Source organism: Bubalus bubalis, chromosome 5 (genome assembly GCF_019923935.1).
Source record: "Bubalus bubalis isolate 160015118507 breed Murrah chromosome 5, NDDB_SH_1, whole genome shotgun sequence".
Lineage (NCBI taxonomy): Eukaryota > Metazoa > Chordata > Mammalia > Artiodactyla > Bovidae > Bubalus > Bubalus bubalis.
In genome coordinates this window covers 59,383,806-59,407,550 of record NC_059161.1, presented here as the reverse complement: position 1 = coordinate 59,407,550, position 23,745 = coordinate 59,383,806, and the positions used below count along the sequence as shown (strand labels likewise).

General features: G+C 41.1%; 1 protein-coding gene across 5 annotated transcripts in view; it reads left to right on the top strand.

Annotated features, from left to right (window-relative positions):
• The window catches only part of TGFB2 (transforming growth factor beta 2), a 95,390-nt gene extending 80,386 nt beyond the window's left edge, over positions 1–15,004 (top strand). For 2 of the 5 annotated variants that reach the window (XM_006076181.4, XM_006076182.4), the window contains 5 exons: positions 1,966–2,098; positions 2,223–2,333; positions 3,960–4,137; positions 5,785–5,938; positions 10,388–15,004. In XM_006076181.4, coding sequence (XP_006076243.1) covers positions 1,966–2,098; positions 2,223–2,333; positions 3,960–4,137; positions 5,785–5,938; positions 10,388–10,546 — 735 coding nt within the window. In that variant the 3' untranslated portion in view covers positions 10,547–15,004. Of the gene's footprint in view, positions 1–1,965; positions 2,099–2,222; positions 2,334–3,959; positions 4,138–5,784; positions 5,939–8,371; positions 8,644–10,387 lie in introns of those variants that run through there. The other 3 variants (XM_006076183.4, XM_044943180.2, XM_044943181.2) reach the window with 3 other exon arrangements.
• The last annotated feature ends 8,741 nt before the right edge of the window (positions 15,005–23,745 follow it).

Sequence of the window (23,745 nt, the reverse complement as noted above, 5' to 3'; positions counted from 1 at the left end):
TGAGTTGTGATCCAAGGGGGCTCTCACAACTCTTTTGGCCTTCAAGAATCCAGCATCAGAGTTGGAAAATAACTTGGAATTGCTTTGAATCATTTGTTCACTGTGAGGCTTTGGGCAACTTATTCAACCTCTCTGAGTTTCGGTTTCCTTCATCTACCTGACTGGAATGTTTTCAGGATTAAATTAAATGAAATGATGTGTGCAAAACTCAGGGCCCATGTACTCAGCCCTTAAATCATGTTTCTTTTCTTCCTTTGGTTCACAAAGGGCATCTCTTGTGTATGGTAGGATCACGATTACCTCTAGATTCTCTGCACCTAGTGGGGTTTGTTGCACTTGAGAGGCAGGCTTGTAGGGTAAGGTTAGTCTAAAGATTGATGAGGACATCCGAAGTCCAGTTATATGATTTTCTCCCTATTTTGTACTTACTTAATCCAGAAGAAGCTCTAATACTTTGCCACCTGATGTGAAGAGCCAACTCATTGAAAAAGACCCTGATGCTGGGAAAGGTTAAAGGCAAAAAGAGAAGGGGGCAAGAGAAGATCAGATAGTTACATAGCATCACTGACTCAATGTACATGAACTTGAGCACATTCTGGGACATAGTGAAGGACAGGGAAGCCTGACATGGTGCAGTCCTAGGCACTGCAGGGAGTTGGACACAACTTAGTGACTGAACAACAATCCAGAAAAAAAAAAGTCTACTATAATGCTAAATTTCCTAGGAAGTGTCTGTTGTTGGACTGCTTGAAACCAATGATGTGCACACATGGAAGGAAAATGCATTGTAAAATCTGCAGGAACACTATGTGTTTTTGTTTTACAAGGCTTAAAGGAGGATAAATCAATCTTCTAGATATGCAGGCAGTCCTATTAATAGACATTGATTAAGTCAAATGCTGTGCTTTGAAATGATATCAAATTGATGACCTGATCCCAGCCCTGGCAAGGTTTATGAACTTGTTGCAGAGACCAAACATGTATACATGAAGTAACCACATCACGGTTAGACTCAGTCTCAGGAAATAAATATAAAGCAACAGGGCTTGAGCCTGTAAGTACTGAGGAAAGGCAGGATATGGGTTTGGGTAGGGATTTAATATAGTTCTTGGAGACTTAGAGTCGTGGTTTGACTGGTTCATAAAACACTATCATTTAAAGACAGACAGAAAGTTTTTTAAAAAAGCAACCTAAAATGCTCACTTCCTATAGAAACCCAAGAACAGACTGCAGTTGCTCTTAACTTATTTGAAATAAATGCATCTTTCTAAATTGTTAGTGTTCAGGCTGATTTCCTTTCAGACTCTCCCTCCACACCGTGCCAGACTGCTCCAGCCCAAATTCGTTCTTTGTCTGCGGGATGTGGAATATCCTTATAAATCATAACAAGTCACAGGGAGAGTAAAAATCCCAGCTAGAGACTTACCTCCAAAGTTGAGGCATGTCCCATATTTTATTAAAATGGCGGTGGATTTAGGAACCAAGATTAGGGCCTTTGTCTCTTTATTTGAAGAAGATTTATATTCAGAGCCTTCCAAGGCTGAGCCCGGATCCTCTGACCTGGACCAGTCCTCTGGTCCCTCCCCACATCCCAGCTCCCCATACGAAATACAGTCGGGAAGCAGAACAACAAAACCATTAACTTAATAGCATAGAATTTATGGCCGAAATCTTGCAAAGCTTGTGTCAGCAGAGGAAAATAATTACTGTCACTTTCTTTGAGACACTTGGCTTTATGGTTTCTGTCACCTTTATCAAAACACATGGCTGATTTAGTAGCTCTATTTTTCATGGCAAATGGCCTGGTGTTACTTTTTTATGCATGTGGCCATGCCCATGAGATGACAGTATTTGGGTAGACTGGAGCGGGACTCAGATAGTGAATTGGGATACTGTTAATAGTTTGGGTTTAGTCCTGCTGTCAGTATGCCAGCTGAGCTTTTCTCTTGCCCTTTCCTCCTTTAGATTCTCAAATCCAAAGATTTAACATCTCCAACCCAGCGCTACATTGACAGCAAAGTCGTGAAAACCAGAGCAGAGGGCGAATGGCTCTCCTTCGACGTCACCGATGCTGTTCACGAATGGCTCCACCATAAAGGTGACCACTGCTTTCTGTTTTCCTCTTTCGACGTTCACTGATCCTAAATTATTGGCAAAGCACTGGCAGATGGATGGGTATTTGATGCACAGAAAAATAACCTCCTCGACTTCATGTTTTCCAGACAGGAACCTGGGATTTAAAATAAGTTTACACTGTCCCTGCTGCACTTTTGTACCATCGAATAATTACATCATCCCCAATAAAAGTGAAGAACTAGAAGCACGCTTTGCAGGTAAATGAAACTTGGGCAAAGGAGGTAGGGGAGGGAAGGCCTCTGTCGATAATCTGGGGGAATGAGGTCAGTTTGTGTGTGAAAATGAGATTTGTTTGGTTAAAGCTATGGCTGGGGTAAGATACATGAAGGCAGAAAGGGATTGGTTTCCAATTTACATTGCTCGAAGCTGGGTGATCACTTGGCAATACTAATTGACAGACTTACCAGCCTTCCAGACTCTTAAAGAACCTGTTAAGCCCTTCATTCTTCATTTAAGCAAACCAGCATTCCCTCAATGCTGCTGCTGCTGCTGCTAAGTCGCTTCAGTCGTGTCCGACTCTGTGCGACCCCATAGACGGCAGCCCACCAGGCCCCGCCGTCCCTGGGATTCTCCAGGCAAGAACACTGGAGTGGGTTGCCATTTCCTCCTCCAATGCTAATGTTATAGAAGAAAAAGATAACACGCATTCAAGGACATCCATTGTTAATGCTCCCAAACCCAACATCAGGAATCCACCACTGGATTTCACAGAAGGATGTCCCCTCCTGCCATAGCCTCTGTAACTAACCTGATCTGTGTCAGAACACACCCCCTTTCCTGGCTGATGTCCAATATTCCAAGTGGCTTCCTTATCACACTTTCATAATTAGTTTGTAAACACAGAACAGAGTGTTAGTTGTTCCCCCAGTCTTGGTCACCTTTTAGTGAATTAGCCAAAAGTCGAAGGGGATGAGGTGATGCTAAGGGTTCAAGTCATGTCTTCCACTAGACAACAAGTCATTGGATGATGAGAGATGAGCAGAGAGTCTGGACCAATTGCAGGTGTAGCACTTACTCCATACCGCCAGGTTAGGGAGCTGATCGCCCTTCCCTAACTAACCCCTCCAGGGACCTCCATCCCTTGGCCGAAGCCTCCAGTGGCCCTTGCTCATGGAAAAATCCTCCCAGAAGTCTAGAGATTTATTTCAGTCTCTAACCTAGTCATGATTCTTGAGAAGTACAGAGATTAAATGCTTAAGCTGGCAGTCTCTTGAGCATGCTCTGGGAAGCTCAGGTTTCTCCATCTCAGATGGAATCAGGAAAGTGTTGAGGATGCCATAAAAATCAATGAAAAAGCCCTTTCTTCACAGCTTCCCCAAACAGCATTAGGTAAGGGTGACTTCTGTTTCACTTGAACCTCATTCACTGCAGTTTAGTGTAAGGCTCAGTTTAGGTTCATGAGGAAAGTCTTTGAGTTGACCAGTCCTAGGAAGAGAGGAACCCAGCGGGTGACAAGGCATGTTCTATAGCCGTGTCATCAGTTGTTGAAGGCTTGAGCACAGCCTACGCTGAGGATGACTGAACTACTGAGAAAGAGTGCCCTTGGACTAGAGGTCAAAGACTCCTTCTGTAGTGACTTTCATAAGCAACTCGCCCTGCCTTGGACACTGAACTGCCTTCTGACAAGAGCCCCATTTAGCCGTGTTCCTTGTCACCGGTACTCGTCCTGTCCGTTGCTGTGGGGAGTGAGCCAACTGCTGCTGCTGCTGTGTGGTCGTCACTGCTGTTTGTGACAATAGACAAAGGGGGGGAAAAAAGGTATGGCTGATTCTACTTGATGAAGGTAAAGCTAAATGTTTATTACCCGAATGCATTTTTTCAAGGTATTGATGGCACCTCTACCTATACCAGTGGTGATCAGAAAACAATAAAGTCCACTAGGAAAAAAAACAGTGGGAAGAGCCCACATCTCCTGCTAATGTTGTTGCCCTCCTACAGACTTGAGTCCCAACAGTCCAACCGGCGGAAGAAGCGCGCTCTGGATGCAGCCTATTGCTTTAGGTAAAGGAAATAAAAAGAAAACAAAACAGAAATTGTGTTTCTGTTTAACTCCTGTACTGCCTTTGCCTTTGTTTTACTGAAAATGGACTGAACTGTAACTCGTTGCTTAAAGCCGGAATAGAAAAATTGAGCCATCGTATTTTGTAACACCAGAGGTTTAAAGTTATTTCTATGCTGTCTTCATCAGTTCTTTAGCAACGAACCCACTATGAAGGGAGAAAACTAGCCCCTTGAGTTCCACCCCTCACCCCAAGTCTCTCTGAAGCACTTTGAGGCTGAAGGAGAAAAGGAACTCTCGACTCCCCAGAGCAAAGATAGGTTTATTTGAGGAGCATGATGGCGGCTCCCTAACTGGGAGACTCGCCATCTGTAGAAGCCTTTCCTCTCCCTGAAGGGTGTGCCTGCATGCGTGTACGCTAAATTGCCTCAGTCGTGTCCGATTCTGTGCGATCTTATGGACTATAGCCCACCAGGCTCCTCTGTCCATGGGATTCTCCAGGCAAGAATACTGGAGTGGGTTGCCGTGCCCTCCTCCAGGGGATCTTCCCGGCCTAGGGACTGAACCTGCATCTCTTACATCTTCTGCATTGGCAAGTGGGTTCTTTATCATCCACGCAACCTGGCAGGGTACCCATGGTCAGATCTCCTTCACAGACAGTAACAATGATGAGAGAGATAGAAGAAAAGTTCTATTTGTTGTGTCTTTTGCTACAGAATACGAGAGAAGGGGGAGTAGCATAAATTTATCTCCTGTTCCTACATGAGTTCATGGAGGGAAAGTGTGAATGTCCTGTGGTTTCTTAGTGAGCCTGGTAAGAGAAAGGCTCTTTCTTTATGTTGTGAGCTATGGCGTGGTGAGAGGTCCTCTCTGATAAAGTGCAAGGAAAAGGATGTTTTTTGTTTGCTAGGGCCAGTGGTTGCACTAATAAGCAAGACTCCGTGTTTCTTGATCTCTGGTTTATCCCTAGATCCAGGGCCAGGAAATGAAATAAAGGATTTTTTCTCAAAGGAAAATGCCTGAGATGGTTCTCTGTAAATAGCTGTTGTACTTCATCCATTTGCATTTGAAAAGGCAATAGAGGCTGGATGGCAAAACTGTACTTTGTAGGTTGGAAGGGGCTTGGTCTTCGTCTGCCACCTTTCTGCTCTGTCTCATCCTTCAAGGGAAGGGTTTGGTTTTTGAGGACACAGATAAGAGGGTCAGAGTATAGAACTCCCAAGGGAAAGCAATCCAGCAAATCACCATCACACCCCCTTTTGAAAGTCTGTTGAGATTGCTGTACAACCATTAAAACCTTGTCTGTGGTATATGCTCATGTACGTATGTATGAAAATCACTCAGTTGTGTCTGACTGTTTGTGACTCCATGGATTGTAGCCTGCAAGGCTCCTCTGTTCATGGAGTTCTCCAGGCCAGAATACTAGAGTGGTAGCTGTTCCCTTCTCCAGGGGATCTTCTCAACCCAGGAATCAAACCCAGGTCTCTCCCATTGCCTGTGGATTCTTTACCAATTGAGCCACCAGGGAACCCCAGTGCTCATATTTATTTCTTGAATAAACAAATGAGTCATTTTTCTGGTTTGGAATAAGGGACCTGGAGTGGGATGGAAATCAGCTTTAAAATCTCCATTGCTCTTTCTTTTATCAGAAATGTGCAGGATAATTGTTGCCTACGCCCACTTTACATTGATTTCAAGAGGGATCTTGGGTGGAAATGGATTCATGAGCCTAAAGGGTACAATGCCAACTTCTGTGCTGGAGCATGCCCATATCTGTGGAGCTCAGACACTCAGCACAGTAGGGTAAGTACAGGCTTCACTTGTCTCTTCATTCTTGGGCTGCTAATTCTAACTGCTGATGGTTTTACTGCATGGATTCTCAATAGCCTCGTGCCCTTTCGTCACCACACGTAAATGGATGCTGGAGAAACCCTTTTGAATGATGAGAAAAAATTCGGGCTGTAGGTGAACTCAGAAAGCAATACTGATGAGTTTAGACAAGTAGGTCTGGCCTTTCCAATTAGCCTGTAAGCAACTTGAGGACAATTTTGTTTAATTTTCTCTTTGTTTTATGTTCTTAACAGCTGTAAGCATAAATAGGTGGAATCAATATCTTACTAAGTGTCAGATATTGTTAAAATGTGCAGGGACCCAGTTCTCCAGCTGAAAAAAGGATGTGTTATCACCCCAATCAGGGTCTATCATACTAGAAAGAACACTGAGGACTTCTGTAGATGCTTTGGTGGAGTGATTCAGTGTTGTCGTTGTTGAGTCACTAAGTCATGTCTGACTCTCTGCGACCCCATGGACTGTAGCCAGTCAGGCTGTCTGTCCATGGGATTTCCCAGGCAAGAATACTGGAGTGGGGTGCCATTCCCTTCTCCAAGGGATCTTCCTGGATCAGGGATCGAACCCACATCTCCTGCATTGGCAGGCGGGTTCTTTGTCACTGAGCCACCAGGGAAGCCTGAGTGATTCACTTGCTTGCTTGCTAAGTCGCTTCAGTCATGTCTGACTCTGTGCGACCCTATGGACTGTAGCCCTCCAGGCTCCTCTGCCCATAGAATTCTCCAGGCAAGAATACTGGAGTGGGTTGCCATGCCCTCCTCCAGGGGGTCTTCCTGACCCAGGGATCAAACCCATGGTTCTTAAGTCTCATCTCCTGCGTTGGCAGGTGGGTTCTTTACCACTAGTGCCACCTGATTCACTACTGTATGACAATTATAAAATCATTTAATTTCTTTGAACCTCAGTTCCTCATCAGTACAAAGAATAAAAATTATTTTTTGAAGTAATAATGTCCAACTCAAGAGTAGATGTGAAGAACATAAGATGATATATGTGACAATGATTTGAAAATCAGTATCTCTAAGTCTTTTTGAATATAACCTAGAGTAAATGAGAATCTGAAAATTTTATTAAGTTACTTTGATGAGGAATGAAGTCTCATTCAGAAGTCCGGTCCCAGAGTAGATGCCATGAGTTCCCAGCCCAGATTAGCCAAGACTTTTTCTATGTAATAATGATATTTTTCCAAATGCTTCTTTTCTGGTGCCTTGTCATGTAGAATTTTAGAGATGGAAAGGACTTGATAAATTATCTTGTCCACCCTGTAGTACTATCCATAAAATAGATAAATAACAAAGACCTACCGTACAGCACAGAGAACTGTGCTCAGTATTTTGTAATGACATATAAGGGAAAAGAATCGGAAAAAGAATATGTATGTATCTATCTATCTATCTATATATAGGGTTGACCAAAAAGTTCGTTCAGATTTTTCCATAACATCTTAACTCCAGTGATTTTTTTGGCCAGCTCAATACATATATATGTATTGAATCACTTTTCTGTATATCTGAAACTAACACAGCATTTTAAATCAACTATATTCAATAAAAACCAAAATAATCATAATATATAATACAAAAAATGGGTTATATTGTCCAAATCCTTCATTTTTCTAGAAAAATTAGAGTCTATATCATGTAGATGACTTACCCAGGATCAAATAGTTGGTGACAAACCAAAGCTTAGGACTCAAGACTCCCGGTCTTATAACCAGCCTTCATTTGCTCTGTCTTGGCTACACATTGGGGTTATGCCTCTGTAAATCTTCTTATTAAAGGAGCATTAGAAAAATTGCCTTTCACTGCAGGGTAGGAAAATGAATCCGCTGCCAAAAAAAGATCGCATAATGTGTTCAGCTGAATTCGAGAGTTTGGGGGATATCCATTATTTTGGACAATCTGTCTTAGAAAATGCCTCTTGTGTTCAGTGGAAGAATCACGTGTTGGTGGAGGATAAAGTCTAGTTATTGATAAATGCTTACGTCCACAAAACTTTCAGTTGACAAACATGGCCCCCCTTCCTTCAGCTGTTTTGCCGACTCCCTTGGAGATTTTTGGCTCTCAGGACTGACCACGTGCTTGGCCATGTGAGGGAAGCTTGCTCCTGCCTGTCCCTTTGTCTGAGCTCTCAGGCCAGGCTGCTTCAGCAGGGCTGTGGCAACAGTAGCCGTAATGTGGGAAGGCCCAGTTGCCAAGTAGAAACATAATTCTCCTTCTTGATACACAGAGGGAGTGTGTGAAGGCTGAGACCATGCTTGTTTTTCAAGGAGAGAGGAAGAATCACTGTCATGATCACAAATATGTGGTTTGGACAGTTACCCAAAAAGCCAGAGGTAGCTTAATAAAGTAGTCAGTGTTGGTGTGCTGAACAGATTTTCTGTCTTAGGCTGAAAATGTTGCCGTGGATCTCGAGGAAAAGGTCACTTGCTGTTTGACTAACACATTAATGGCATCCTTGGAAAGGTCTCTTTATCATCACTGGGGATGTGCCACACTTCTGCTGGTAGAAGTCACATGCTCCTTTGATAAAGGACAGGGTTAAAGGTATAGCGCAAACTGTAGAACTTCCTTTTCATTCTGTACTTGCTGCTGCTGCTGCTGCTAAGTCGCTTCAGTCGTGTCCGACTCTGTGTGACCCCATAGATGGCAGCCCACCAGGCTCCCTCGTCCCTGGGATTCTCCAGGCAAGAACACTGGAGTGGGTTGCCATTTCCTTCTCCAATGCACGAAAGTGAAAAGTGAATGTGAAGTCGCTCAGTCGTGTCCAACTCCTAGCGATCCCATGGCCTGCAGCCTACCAGGCTCCTCCATCCATGGGATTTTCCAGGCAAGAGTACTGGAGTGGGGTGCCATACTTAGCCACTACTATTTACCACATGAAAAGTTAAATGGAGGGTTGATTATTATTATTATATTTTTATTATTATCATTGTTATAAGCAAAATGTGACCAACTGGATAATTAAGAACATAGATTGCTTATTTTTTCACATGATTGTATTTATGAAGCAATGACAAATGAAAAGAATTTGAGCTTTTTTTTCTTTTAAATGAAAATTTTAGATGACATTAAATTGGCCTGAGAAGACGCTTAGCACAGAAATATTTCACACTGCAGACAGGTGTCTTTTGCTCTACCTAAGGATAGATTAACATTCTGCTAAGAATTTTAATAAAGAAAAAGTTATTCTCTTACTTATTTGTGTATTCATTTCTTCACCTAGCACATGAGTCTCATTTTGTCCAGAGAAGTCTTACTAGGGCTATAAGGTTTTAAAAAAAAGAAAAATGAAGTGTATAGAGTCCCTGACCTCAAGGGAACTCTTGGTCTGGGTGGGAATTGAAAATATCTACTCATGAAACAACTTCGGTTATGAAGAAGTGTAGTGCTGTGCTTGTGTTAGTCACTCAGTTGTGTCCGTCTCTTTGTGACCCCATGGACTGTAGCATGCTAGGCTCCTTTGTCCATGGGGATTCTTCAGGCAAGAATACTGGAGTGGGTTGCCATTCTCTCCTCCATGGGATCTTCCCAATCCAGGGATTGAACCCAAGTCTCCCAGCATTGCATGGATTCTATAGCTCAGTTGGTAAAGAATCCATCTGCAATGCAGGAGGCCCCAGTTTGATTACTGGGAAGATCCACTGGAGAAGGGAAAGGCTACCCACTCAGATTCTGGCCTGGAGAATTCCATGAACTGTATAGAGTTGCAAAGAGTCAGACATGACTGAGCTACTTTCACTTCACTTCACTTTTTACCATCTGAGCCACCAGGGAAGCCCAAGAATACTGGAGTGGGTAGCCTATCCCTTCTCCAGGGCATCTTCCCAATCCAGGAATCAAACTGCATTGCAGGCAGATTTACAAGACCAAATGCCAAGTTTGGTATTTGGACCTAGTTTTCTGAGGGCCTGGGAAGTGCAGACAGCAAATCTATGATCAAAGTTAAGACTCATTGGAACAACTGGAAAATCTGTTGAATGAGCAATTTTGTCCAATGAATGAGAAAAGGACTCTGTAGGAAAATGATAAACTCAGGGATTCTTGGCGACACCTCCCCATTTGACTATAATTGGAGGATAAGTAAAGTATAAGCCCCAAATCATTTAAACTGCCTACTCGGTACTGGAACTGATAACATTGTGGGATGGTTCTATTTAAAAATAACCGCCCTAGTTTTTTAAGGACTCTCCACACTGTTCTCCATAGTGGTCAGGATGGAGGGGACACATGTTTACCTGTGGCCAATGCATATTGATAATTCATATTCATATCATATGGCAAAAACCATCACAATAATGTAAAGTAATTATCCTCCAATTAAATAAATAAATTAAAAAAATAATTGCCCTTAATTTTGTTTGGGCTTTTCCTATGTTTTCTTTCTTCTCCTGCGTTCTTTCAGGTTCTCAGCTTATATAATACCATAAATCCAGAAGCGTCTGCTTCCCCTTGCTGCGTGTCCCAAGATTTAGAGCCGCTCACCATTCTCTACTACATTGGCAAAACACCCAAGATCGAACAGCTTTCTAATATGATTGTCAAGTCTTGCAAATGCAGCTAAGATTCTCGGAAAAGTGACAAGATGATAATCGCACGATGATGATGGTGATGATGGTGACAAAGGCAATGTTTGGAACAAGAAAACACAAGAGAGCCTTGCTTCATCAGTGTTAAAAAAAATTTGAAAAAGCGGTACTAGTTCAAACACTTCGGAAGTTTGTGTTCTGTTTGTTAAAACTGGCATCTGAAACGAAAAAAAAAGTTGAAGGCTTTATATTTTACCTACTCTGTAAGTGAGAGAGACAAGAAGCAAAACCTTTTTTTTCTTAAGAAAAAAATAAACACTGGAAGTATTTGTTAGTGTTAATTATGTGAAAGAAAAAAAAACAAACAGGAAAATCCCGTTCAGTGGAGTTGCTGTACATATGTTCTTATCCCATGCCTCACTTGATTTTTCTGTATTGCTATGCAATAGGTATCTTTCCCATTCTTACTCTTAGAGTTAACAGTGAGTTATTTATTGTGTGTTACTATATAATGAACATTTCATTGCCCTTGGAAAATAAAACAGGTGTAAAAAAAGTGGAGACCAAATACTTTGCCAGAAACCCATGGATGGCTTAAGGAACTTGAACTCAAACGGGCCAGCAAAAGAGGTCATATTAACAAGATGAAAAATGCGAGTGAGATCTATTGTATGACCGAGTTGAGTCTGCATAAAGAGAAAGACCCTGCAAATACATGCTCTGTACCAACTGCCCAAGGAAGCTTCTTGTAAGGTTCAAAACTGAAAAGCCTGTTAATAAAGGAAACTTTCAGTCAGATTAAGTCTGTAAGATTTTTTTGTTCTCTTTAATTGTAAATGGTTCTTTGTCAGTTTAGTCAACCAGTGAGATGTTGAGATGTTTAGATACGTACTGGTCAAACTTCAGACCTTAAAGTATTGCTGTGTAGCTACGCTCTAGATTTTTCTTTCATTTCGGTGTATGTAACCATACCTATATTATTACAATAGATGGGTATAGAAGCCAGTATAATTGGAAATACAACTGCAGATCTCTTTTGCAAATGATGAAATCAAAACATTAACTACTTTATGTGTAATGTGTAAATTTTTACCATATTTTTTAATGTTCTATAGTAATGCCAACTCTGATGTAGATTGGACTTAAATTTGGGCTCTTTCTAATGATCGCTGGGAATTGTGTGTTTCCTTTAGCTGGCCAGAACTTTTGAATAAAGCCCCTGTATTTCGACTTGCACTACAAATACATGTTTGATAGTATTTGTTCCACTCGTGCTTTTTCATTGTCCATTATTATGACATAAACTACCTGAGTCCACTTGTCCTTTTTTTTCTTTTATAAAAAGACATAGTTTTTCTTCATTTTCTAAGCATCATTACTAATCAATTCAGACATTAACAAGCTTCTATTTTAGGAAAATTCGGGATTATAGATACATAGATAATTGAGGTGAAATGTTTAGATTTAGCAAGGGCTTAAGGATCTGACTGGAACTCAGAGTCTTAGTGACTGGTTTAAGAAAGGTGTCTCTGACTTGGTTTAATCAGTATTTTCACAGAATTCTGCTATTAAAAAAAAAGAGCAGACAGATCACAGGAAACAGCTTTTTCTTCAATCGAGTTTTTAGTGTTGGGGGAAAAATGGAAAGATTAACATTTCAGTTGGTTTTTTTAAGGAAGAAAAAATAAACCCATGTCAGCACAAGTCATTTAGTGTATTTTACTGAAATGAAGCTTTTATAGATGTTCTTTGAAGGTTGCAAAGGCACAAGGCAAATTCTCCCATGGTCGAAAAGTCCTTTCTTTCCTCTGAATGAGACTTACCAAATCAGAGGCTAGAATTTACCTTGCCAAAATACATGATTGGCTACATTTTTGCAGAGGAGGTAACCTTATGTCAGGGTTTGTAGGATATGTCAGCTTGTCAGTTGTCTCTTATTTAGCTTTAGAATAATCATTAATAGTAAGACAATGGAATATTTGCAGTTTTACCTAAAGAGCAGCACAGTGAGGTGTGAATCCAGAGTGAAGTTGTTTGATATAGTATACTTCCTTTTCTTGGAATTTCCTGGCCATTATTAAAATGACAAATTGGATTTGTCTGAAAACTGGAAAAGCAAGAGATAGGATGCCACAATACCAAACAACCTTTGGATTGGGTGAAACCCAATCCCAGATTGGAGTGTGTTGATTTTTTTTTTTTTTTTTCCTTTTCCACTTTTCTATTCATTCTATGTAAATCACTTTTATTTCTGCAGGTATTTTCTTCTCAGATAGAATGACATTTTTGTTTTGTATTATTTTGTCTTTCCTCATGAATGCACTGATAATATTTTAAATGCTCTATTTTAAGATATCTTGAATCTTTTTTTTTTTTTTAGTTTGGGGGGTTCTATAAGGCCTTTATTTCCCATAAGTAAATATTGCCATGAGACGGGAGGGAGGTGGGAGGGAATGGGGAAAATGTTAGTATGTGGGTGGGATGGGGCTACAGTTTTTCTGTGTTAAACAGCAATGCAGTTTTATGGTTGGCATGATTTTTTTTTTAAATGGAACATAAGAATAGCTGTTTTGTATTTTGATGACTGATTACGCTGTATTTTAACACAATGTATGTCTGTTTTTGTGGTGCTCTAGTGGTAAATAAATTATTTCAATGATATGTCGATGTGTTTTTCCTGTCCATTGTGGAGATTAGAAAACGCTTCTAAAGCAGAGAGCGTAAGCTCAAGCTAGAAAAGTCATACCAGCTTTAAGATCATGCTTTTTTTTTCCTCAAAGAGATTCAGTCCAGAGATGTCATACTTTATAGTTCAAGAGCCAGGATGTATCTATCAAAGCCTGAAGAAAGCCCTGTGCAGTCTTTTTATTCCCTTGTTTATTGCTATTTGGTAATTGTTGAAGATTTAGTTTCCATCCAGCTTGACTGTCTACCAGAAAAAAATGCAGAGAGATGTTTGGACCATGCCTTGGCTTTCTGATCCTATGTTCTGCCAACCCCAGGGCCAAAAGAACTGGTCTAGACAGTATCCCCTGCAGCCCCATAACTTGGATAGTTGCTGAGCCAGCCAGATATAACAAGAGCCATGTGCTCTTCGGGATTGATCGTTGAGAGCAGCTACTCCTCTCTATTTCTCCCCTACCGCTGTACCAAAAACCCCTTATTCCCGCAAGTTTCCTTGGCTGCTCCCTACAAGACCAGACTTTGCAAGCGAGTTGCCAGTCTCTTAATAAATAGAACTAATTAAAAAAAAAAGCCACTGTGGCTCCATCTGATTGCCCGCTTTAACTCATGAGAGAACTAGTTTGTGCCTGTTGTCTAAAAACATCACCTAGAAACAAACCATCCATTCAGACGAATAGGTAGAACAGAAAATGGTTCCTTTTCTGCCATTTGTGTTTCATCTTTTATAGTCAACTCATAGAGGAAGTGATTCACTTTGAAATAATGTGTGTGCTTCTCTGCAGGGGGCCAGTACCAGGCCAGTACCACCCCACATCACCTTTATCTGACACGTGAGAATAAGAGGGTATCATAGGGTTCTGAAAACAGTCACCTAAGAGCTATATCAACTTGGACAAATTTGTCAGCCACTCTGAGCCTCTGTTTCCTTATCTTTAAAATGAGGATGAGATGACCTGCTCTACAGGGCTTTGCATGTGTGTTTCTGTGCCCTTACTATTGTTAAGTAAATGGACGTACAAAAAGTACTTTGGTGTTTGGCCTGTAGTTGATGGTCAGTAAATCATAGTCTTAACAACATTTCTCAAACCGAGCTGGTTTGGGCTCAGCAATCCTGTTGTAATGAACTTTTTAACGTCTGTTCAGACTTTAAGCTGGGGCCATATTTCTTCCTTTTGTTACTAAACGTGTAACCTCTAGACCCTAATCTCATGAATGAATCAGGCCATCAGTTATTTCAGAGAATGTTCTGTCGCTCTGTTTCTTAACTGTTTGGCTACATGACTGACCAGAAATTATTTCAGATGGTGGGGAAATGTTCAAGTGAGACTTTGCTTCCAGTCCACCAACTGAATTCAAAATAACAGAGTCAAGGTGGTTAGTTTTCTAAGATGATGGTTGTGAGAACTTCAGTTTGTTGAGCACCCACCAGCTATGTTCTCTATTATCTTACTTAATCTCACATATCACCCTAGGATGTAGGGTTTTTTTGGTAGAATTCCATTTTATAGAGAAGTAAGCAGACTCAGAATGGTTAAATGACATGTCCAAGGTCACCCAGTTTGCAAGAGGATGGTCGAGAACTTCATTGTTCAATACACTAGCTACTAGCCATGTGTGACTTTCAAGCTATTGAAATGTGGTGAATCTGAACTGAGATATTCCAAGGTATAATATACAAACCATTCTTTGAAGACTTAGTACAAAAAAGAAAGAATGTAAAATGTCTCATTACTTTTTTATATTGATTACATGTCTAAATAATACTATTTTGAATATATGGGATTAAATAAAGTATATTATTGAAATTATTTCACCTGTTTGTTTTTACTTTTTTAATACAATTACTATAAAATTTAAACTTACATATGGGACTTGTATTCATACCCTATGTTCTATCTCTCTAGAATTTCTTTTTGATTCTTAGAATGTCCCCATCTCTCTGCTTACTCTGCCCATCTCTTCTTGCATGCCATCTACTTTATCCATTAGCGCCCTTTGAATAGTGTTGTTTGTCAATCTCTAAGTTTTGTCTGACTCTTTTCACCCTCATGGACTGCAGCACGCCAGCCTTCCCTGGCATATTAATCATAATTGTCTTAAATTACAAATCTGGTAATTCCAACACCCCTGCCATATCTGGTACCATCTATCTCTCCATCCTTGGAGGGAGGGGGGTTGCCTGGTTTCCTCTTCTCTCTTTTGTATCCAAGAAGATTTGCTGATTTTTTTCAGTCTGTTCAGCTTTTTTATTAGTTGTTAGGACAGAGTGGTGATTCCTAAGCTCCTTACACGTGGAACCAGAAATTCTTTCTACCTCTGTTAGACAGCTCTCTATTAGAATAGAGAATAGAATGATGTAGAGTTGGATAACAGCTCTGTTCAAAGACTAAGCTATTCCCATAAACTGTATGACCAGTTCTTGTTTTTGTAATTAACCTATGATTAAACAATACTGAGTCAAACACTATGAGACTGTTTTTGTAGGTTGTGATTTGTTGAATGTCGCCAGTTCTTTAGGGTTCAACCTAATAGTTGGAACTGATTGACAGATGTATTAATGAAAATACAAATAGTTCTACTGGCAAAGCTTTAGATAAAATTAATGGTTACATATCAGCAAAGCACCACTGAGACAGTACAACCTATTTCTAGGGTAGATAGACTATTGTAGCAAATATTTTCAGTTCATAGAAATCTTCATTAATGTACCTGTAATGACATTTTCTACTGTGTTGAAGTGGGCTGGGAAAGCCAAATACTGTGCTTCTTCAAGTCACTGAGAAGGCATTGCTTTCCTATCCATGAATAAGCTGTACCACCTTTACTAATAGGTCTTGGAAGGGTGGATCCAGACTTTGTGTTCCGGAAGCTTATATAAGGGAGGATTTTGTTTTACAAAAAATAAAAATTACAAATACAAAATTAGAGTCAGAGCCTTCGAAAAGGCCCATAAAAGTGAGAAGCTAGAACATTTTGAGCTATAAGAGCTTCACTGAAACTGGCCTTGGGGCTTCGAGCTAGCACATGCCTTTGTCCCTATCAGATGGTCACCTTGTAATTCTAGCAAAAACTAGATCCCATCTCTTTTTCAATCATCTGTTAAATCACATCTTGTGTGCTGAACACAGGAGAAGACTGTGGTTTTTCTAACATTCTGGATCAGAGGAATAGAAGTGATGTTATTTTTATACCTCCAATCTCATGAGATTGGAAATACAGTTCATATAAATATCAGGTAGTTGTATCGTGGATACGAATAACTTCTCCTGAAATTGCAAATTTCAATTAACTTTGTTTGAAAGGAAAGAATTGCTCTGATCCCCTCCCCTCCCCCATTGGGATGATTGTACTTGTGTCCTTATTTCTCTGAAACACTTTGTAGTTGGTTTCTCTATTTCAGCAAGTAATGGCTGTTTGGAGAAGAGATGAGTGTGTTCCTGTAATTGGGCAGAGACCTAGTAAAAGGAACAGAATGTACTGAGGGAGACTGTATGATCAAAACTAGGAAAATCATTCAGCCCAAGAGAACAGACATAATTAAACAGCAAAGCAAGACATTAGTGGGCAAGAAAAAAGCCCAATACCATTTCTGAGGCTTTTCCCCCAAGGTGGGATTTTTCTCTCCTATAGATTCCAACCCAACTAGAAGAACACAGATGGGCGACTCAGGTGACATTGTAAAGGGCTAGCCAGCCCTAGAGATGGAAACCCTCTCCTCAGGCCCAAATCTCCATTCTGATTCATATAGAAAATAATGACTCTCAGGATGTTGAGAGCAAACAAGTTAAGATATTACATAATCCCATCCAGCTCTGAAGTTGATGTGAAGTCATGTAGTTTGGCTTGTCCTCAAGCATGGGTGTAACACTAATTTCTTCATTTGAAGCAAAATTAAGTGAAACAGTACAGAAAATGGAGAAGCGCTTTCAATCAAGCGGTGGTTGTCCATTTCATGAAGTAATACATTTTGCATCAAGCATGTACATCTTCCACTGGCTCACACCTTGGTTGTCCTCCAAAGCCACTGGCTACATTAAGAGTCCTACAAAGGAAAAACACGGAGAGAAGGTGGCATAGCAGATCTGGAGAAGGCCCAGGGAGGTCTGGCAAACCCTTGACAGCTGGCTCTTACAGTCAGCCATGAGGAATTATTCCTATAGAATTTTCCTCAAAGAGATTAGCTAGGTAGGTAGGTAGGTAGGTAGATTTTTTTTAACATTAATTTTGGTATCCTTAGGGGTGTAGTGCAGGAAATAATTCCAACCAAAGGTGCTAGTGAAACAGGAGGGAGGCAGGCAGGGCACACTCTTTGAAAGAATGACAAAGCCCAAAGACACAACGTGAACTAGGTCAACGTAAAAATAGGTCAAGATGGTGAATGAGTCAAATTCCACTAGATCTTGAGCCTGGGTATATGCTCATTGTAATACATTAGCATGCTAAATGATGCACCCATTAGGCCATAACAGTTCCGAGGCTAACCTTAAAAGACTGAGTGATGTCCAAATTCCTAGAAATCTCTGCCTCCTCCCCCAAATAATTGGAATAATCTTCCCACTCATTAGTCTATGAAATTACCCAGCCCATAAAAACTAGCCATGTCATATTTCTAAACTCTCTCACTCTCTCCCTTCTTCTGAGATGGCCCATATTCTGTCTGTGGCGTGTGTTTCTCCTTAAATAAATCCGCTTCTTACCTATAACTTCATTTCCGAATTCTTTTGCGACTAAGCGAGAACCTTTAATTCACTGGGAATACTAGGATCGATTCTGATTTATTTCCACTTGATCTGGGATCTGGAATAGTGACACCAGTGAACACTCAGGGCACAATGGAAGGGGGAGGAGTGAGGGGAGACAAGGAAGGGGACAGGAAAGGGAGTGGGTTACATGATCACCAGACTTGACATGCATCGCACATTGAGTCAAGAGATTGGTGTCTGTATATAACACCAAAGTAGCTAAACAAATGTGGTGAGGAATACAGAACAAGTTAGTCTTAAGCTCTGGGCTTAAGCTCAAGCAAAAGATTCAAAGGGGGAGTTCTAATGTGCCATTGTTTTTTAATAGGTGTCTTGAGAAGTAAAGAAGCTAGTTGCATATATGATGTGACTGGAACGAGTAATTCTTTTTGCTTAGTCTCTGCCCAGCTGTGCCAGGTGTTAGGAATGGTCCCATCTCATGCCCAGGAGTCTCCCTCAGAACCCTGAGCCATGCCAATCCTAAATTTCCTATTCTGGACTCATCCTCATTTATCTTAATCCTCAGCATCTACTATACAACTTGTGGCTGTGGCTTAATTGCTAAGTCATGTCCGAAGCTTTTGCGATTCCATGGACTGTAGCCCACCAGGCTCCTCTTTCCATGGGATTCTCCGGGCAAGAATACTGATGTGGTTTGCCATTTTCTTTACAGGGGATCTTCCTGATCCAGGGATTGAAACTGTATCTCTTGCAATGCAGGCAGATTCTTTACCAACTGACCCACCAAGGAAGCCCACTATACAACTTAGCTTATGGCATAAATCAAAGAAAACCATGAGATGGGATTATACCCCCCACCCAACCATCGACATACTATCTGGGATGCAGAGATATCACTTTCAGTGTCTTTTTTCAAAAAAAAGGGGTTGGATTAGATGATCTACAAAGTCCTTTGTAAATTCCTTTTCTCCCCCTCCTGTTTGGTAGGATGCTCTGTGTGTTTTTCTATGATTGCACCAGTGAGCATGAAACAACTCTTCACTACAATTCATTCAACAAATAATTACTGAGCATATCATATATACTAGATTTTTTTCTAGGTTTTAGGTTCTAGGTTCACACAAGTGAAGAAAACAGGCCCAGCCTTCAGTAGGTGATGCTCTGGGTAGAGGGAGGTGAATTTCACTTCAGTGAAACTCTAAAGAGAGTGCTGTAATCTGCCCTCCTGCTGTATGTTCCTTGCTGCAGGCGCTGAGGCTTGGTTGACCATCTCTGGTGGAAGCAGAATCGGCAGCCACTTCTTTGGCTGATGTTAGAGGAAATGGAGAAGGAAGAAGCCCTTCTTCCCCAATACTTTCTCCAGTAGAGCCAAGCCTCTCGTTTGCTGATCCAAGTTGTGACTGGGCTATAACCCAGCATGAAGGAATTGATAAACCGCTCTTCATGAGGAAGGAAGACTGGAAGCATGTTGCTGCTACAAGTGGAGACTCAGCAAAGAGGGCTTCAGATGCTTATTCCACCACAGTGAACAGTAATTAGTTCTGCACCCCAGGAGCTCACAGTTTAGAGTGATAGAAACAATGAGCCCAATTATACTTACCATTGATTCTGTTGCCAACAATATCATCATCAACAAAATCATCACTGCAACTTACTAAGTGTGTGTATCTTGATTTATCTCCCATGGCTAACTTGTTCCATCTAAACCAATTATTCTGAACTGGGAGCTGTTTTCCCTCCTCCCCTTTCCCCCATGGGACATCTGACAAAGTCTGGAGACATTTCTGTTTGTCAGAACTCAGAAAGTGCTATTGGCATAGAGGAGGTAGAGGCCAGGCATGCAGCTAAGCATCCCACAGTGCACAGGACAGTCTCCTTCGATAAAGAATTTTCTAGCCAAAAAAATGTCAGTACTGCAGAGACTGAAAAACTCTGATCTAGATCAAAACTTCGGCAACATTTGGTAGTTATCAAGTATTTCACAAGACAGTAAATGTTGATGAACATATTTGCAGAAATGTAGTGTGAGTAACTGGAGAAGGCAATGGCACCCCACTCCAGTACTCTTGCTTGGAAAATCCCATGGGCGGAGGAGCCTGGTAGGCTGCAGTCCATGGGGTCGCGACGAGTCGGACACGACTGAGCGACTTCACTTTTAATTTTCAATTTCATGCATTGGAGAAGGAAATGGCAACCCACTCCAGTGTTCTTGCCTGGAGAATCCCAGGGACGGGGGAGCCTGGTGGGCTGCCATCTATGGAGTCGCACAGAGTCGGACACGACTGAAGCGACTTAGCAGTAGCAGCAGCAATGTGAATAACTATAACGAGTTTCCGAAATCACTAGTTACACAGCAACAGAAATGAGAGTATCTCTGAAAGCTTTCACCTCAACCCAAGAGTCTCTTAAAGCAAGTTACTCATTAATCTGTGTCTATTACAGAGCTCCAGTTACGACTGCATGTATTGGAATGTCATTTCAACCCCAGTGTGTTCAGAAGTCTTAAGTCTCCGGAAAAAGCAAGCATCAGGAAACATCTTTATTAATAGTGAAGTGGAGTAGGACCCTCTGGGACCCTCCTGGTTACCAATCCTTTCTGTGTCCCCCACTTGTTTGTAGGAAATAAGCTTCCTTGACCTTCCCTGAGCTCCAAAAGGCAGATTCGAGGAGTTGCTAATCAGGGAAAGGAAGGAATGTAGAAACTAAGGAGGAACAGTTAAGAAACAGTAATGCATCAATAAAGCAGGATCCGGCTTTCTCCTCCGAGGATATATGTAACAGGAACCTAGTTCTTCTGCAGGAACAAAGGCCCCTACCTGGGGGGAGGATGGGAGCTTTGGGCTGAGCACACAATTCCTGGAGCACCGCCCTGTTGCTTCGTTACCACCCAATCGGGAAGAAGTCTGCACACAGTGGAAGAAAACAAAGACTCTGACCCCCTCCCCAAATGATTCACCCTTTAAAAACTTTCATGGCTGTGCATAATCTTCAGAGTTCGATTTTGGACATGAGTCTGCCTTCTCCCCAAGTTGCCAGCCTCCTGAATAAAGCATCCTTTCCTTTCCAATTAACACTTTCAAGTGAATAGCAGCCAAACTCGAATTCGGTGACAATAGAAAATTCTATTGGAGGGTGTACGAAGTTGTTGACAAAAGGCAATAATCAAAATGATTGTTGCCATTTTAAGCCATCAATTTGGGGTGATTGGTTATACAGTGATGGTAACTGAAACAGTGACTATTTTTTTGCTTTTGTAATTAAGAAGTTAGATGCCTGACTTTTATCCCTTAAACTAAGAGCCTGTGTAAAATAGGAACTTTAATTAGATGATCTGCATGGACTCTTTTCTCTCAAAAAATAACTTTTTGAATTTAGTCTCTCAGCAACTTTTAAAAAATATGTATTTATTTGGCTGCACAGGGTCTTAGTTGTGGCACACGTGAACTTCAATCTTTGTCATGGCATTCCAGATCTTAAGTTGCAGCACATGAATTCTTAGTTGTGCTGTGTGGGATCTATTTCAGTGACCAGGGATTAAACTTGGCTTCCCTCATTGGGAGTATGGGGTCTTGGCCTCTCGACTACCAGGGAAGTCCCAGAAACTTTTAATATTAGCAGGATTTGTATAAATTGCTGGAGATTCAGAGATAAAAAAAGTCCACAATCTCTGGCCACGAAGTTTTTAGTCTTCTGAAAGAACTAGGTATATAAATATTAATATATAAAGTACAATATGGAAGTCAAAAGCAGTTAATTTATCCAATATTTACTGAGCACCTGTGATGTGGTATGCACTCTGTGGGCACTGGGAATACAGCAGTTTTGAGATGACAGACACATGGAAATGATACTAGTGGGATATAATAATACATTGTGAAATGCATTAGAAATGTATTAAGGTTCTGAGTAACAAACAACAGAAAACAAGTCTAGTAAAATTATTAGATCAGACCATAGGAAATTGGTTTATTGTAGGTACCATGTAGCGCTAGCAGTAAAGAACCTGCCTGCCAATGCAGGAGACTTAAGAGATGAGGCCTTGATCCCTGAGTTGGGAAGATCCCAGGAGTAGGAAATGGCAACTCACTCCAGTATTCTTGCCTTGGAAATCTCACGGACAGAAGAGCCTGGTGGGCTACAGTCCATGGGGTCACAAAGAATAGGTAGGACATGACTGAAGGGACTGAGTGCGCGTGCATACACACACACACACAAATACACATATCTGCTAATGGCTAGATATTTGTGCCAATAATAGAGAACAATTTGGGCCAATTAGACCAAACTCTGTTACCCCGTTTCCTTCATAAGACACTTTGAAAAGTAGTGGAGTGGAAAAAAGTTCATGATTCCTTAGGATGGGTGCTCTGTCTATGCTCAATGGTCCTACACCAGAGTACAAAACAGTCACATGGAGGAATTTAAAAACCAGAGATTCCTCTGAACATCCCAGCCTACTAAATCAGGTTATTTTTGAGATAGAGAGGGAATTGTACAGTTAAAAAAAAGAAAATCTTTCAAGGAAATCTTATGCGGTCCCATGCTAGCATTTAATCACAGTTGAGCGTTGAATAACAGGATTTATACATGGATTTTTTTCACTAATAAATACTGTTGTATTATTCAGTCTGCAGTTGGCTGAATTCTTGGGTGTGAGAGGGTTGAATGTAAAGTCTTGTTTGTTTGTTTTATTGAGGTATAGTTGATTTAAAATATTGCGTTAGTTTCAAGTGTATAGCAAAGTGATTCAGATATACATATACATACTGCTGCTGCTGCTGCTAAGTCGCTTCAGTCATGTCCGACTCTGTGCGACCCCAGAGATGGCAGCCCACCAGGCTCCCCCGTCCTTGGGATTCTCCAGGCAAGAACACTGGAGTGGGTTGCCATTTCCTTCTCCAATGCATGAAAGTGAAAAGTGAAAGTGAAGTTACTCAGTCGTGTCTGACTCTTCGCAACCCCATGGGCTGCACCCTACCAGGCTCCTCCATCCACGGGATTTTCCAGGCAAAATTACTGGAGTGGGGTGCCATTGCCTTATCCGACATATACATACACATGTATACAAATATATATATTCTTTTTCAGATTCTTTTCCTTTATATGCTATTAAAAAATACTAAATATAGGTCCCTGTGCTACACAGGAGGTCCTTGTTGGTTATTTATTTTATTAATACATATCAACTGTTTATATTATATGTGGATTTTCGGTTTGGGGAGTATTGACACCCCTAACTCCTGCATGGTTCACTGGTCCACTGTATTGCCTAAACAAATGCATATAAACTTATGAGAAAATGTTCATAAAAATGGGACCATTTCAATGAGAGAGTTTCCAGACACTGTAAATATTTGAAAAGCTGTCAGTCAGAAGATGAGTATCGATAATGTTGTGTGCTCATAGACTCCCACTCACGTCTCCAGGGATCTGATTGCCACAGCTGTGTTCTCTGCTAAGTCATGCTTGTGGTCGTGTCTTGCTCTCCAAAAGCAGTATTGCCTGTCTCTAAAAAAAAGAAGCATCTTTATCTCCAGTCCATTGCGTGGTGAGGTTGGGTCTCATGGGAAAATGTCAAATATCAAACATGAAATGTTTAGAAGACTGGTTTGTCATTTCCCAAAAAAGATGTATCCCAGGACAAAAAGGAGAATTGTTTCTTCACGTGATGGTGGCTGCCGGAGCTTGAAATGGAAGCTTGGCAAATGGGGTGGTCTGTGATCCATCATCTCAACTAGACATTTCCTGTGGGCCCGAGTTTTTCTATGGGAACTTTCTTGAGAGTTTCTCTGGTAGAGAGTCCTTCTCTGATGGCAGGCCTTGATTGCATGTCCCCAGATGATGCC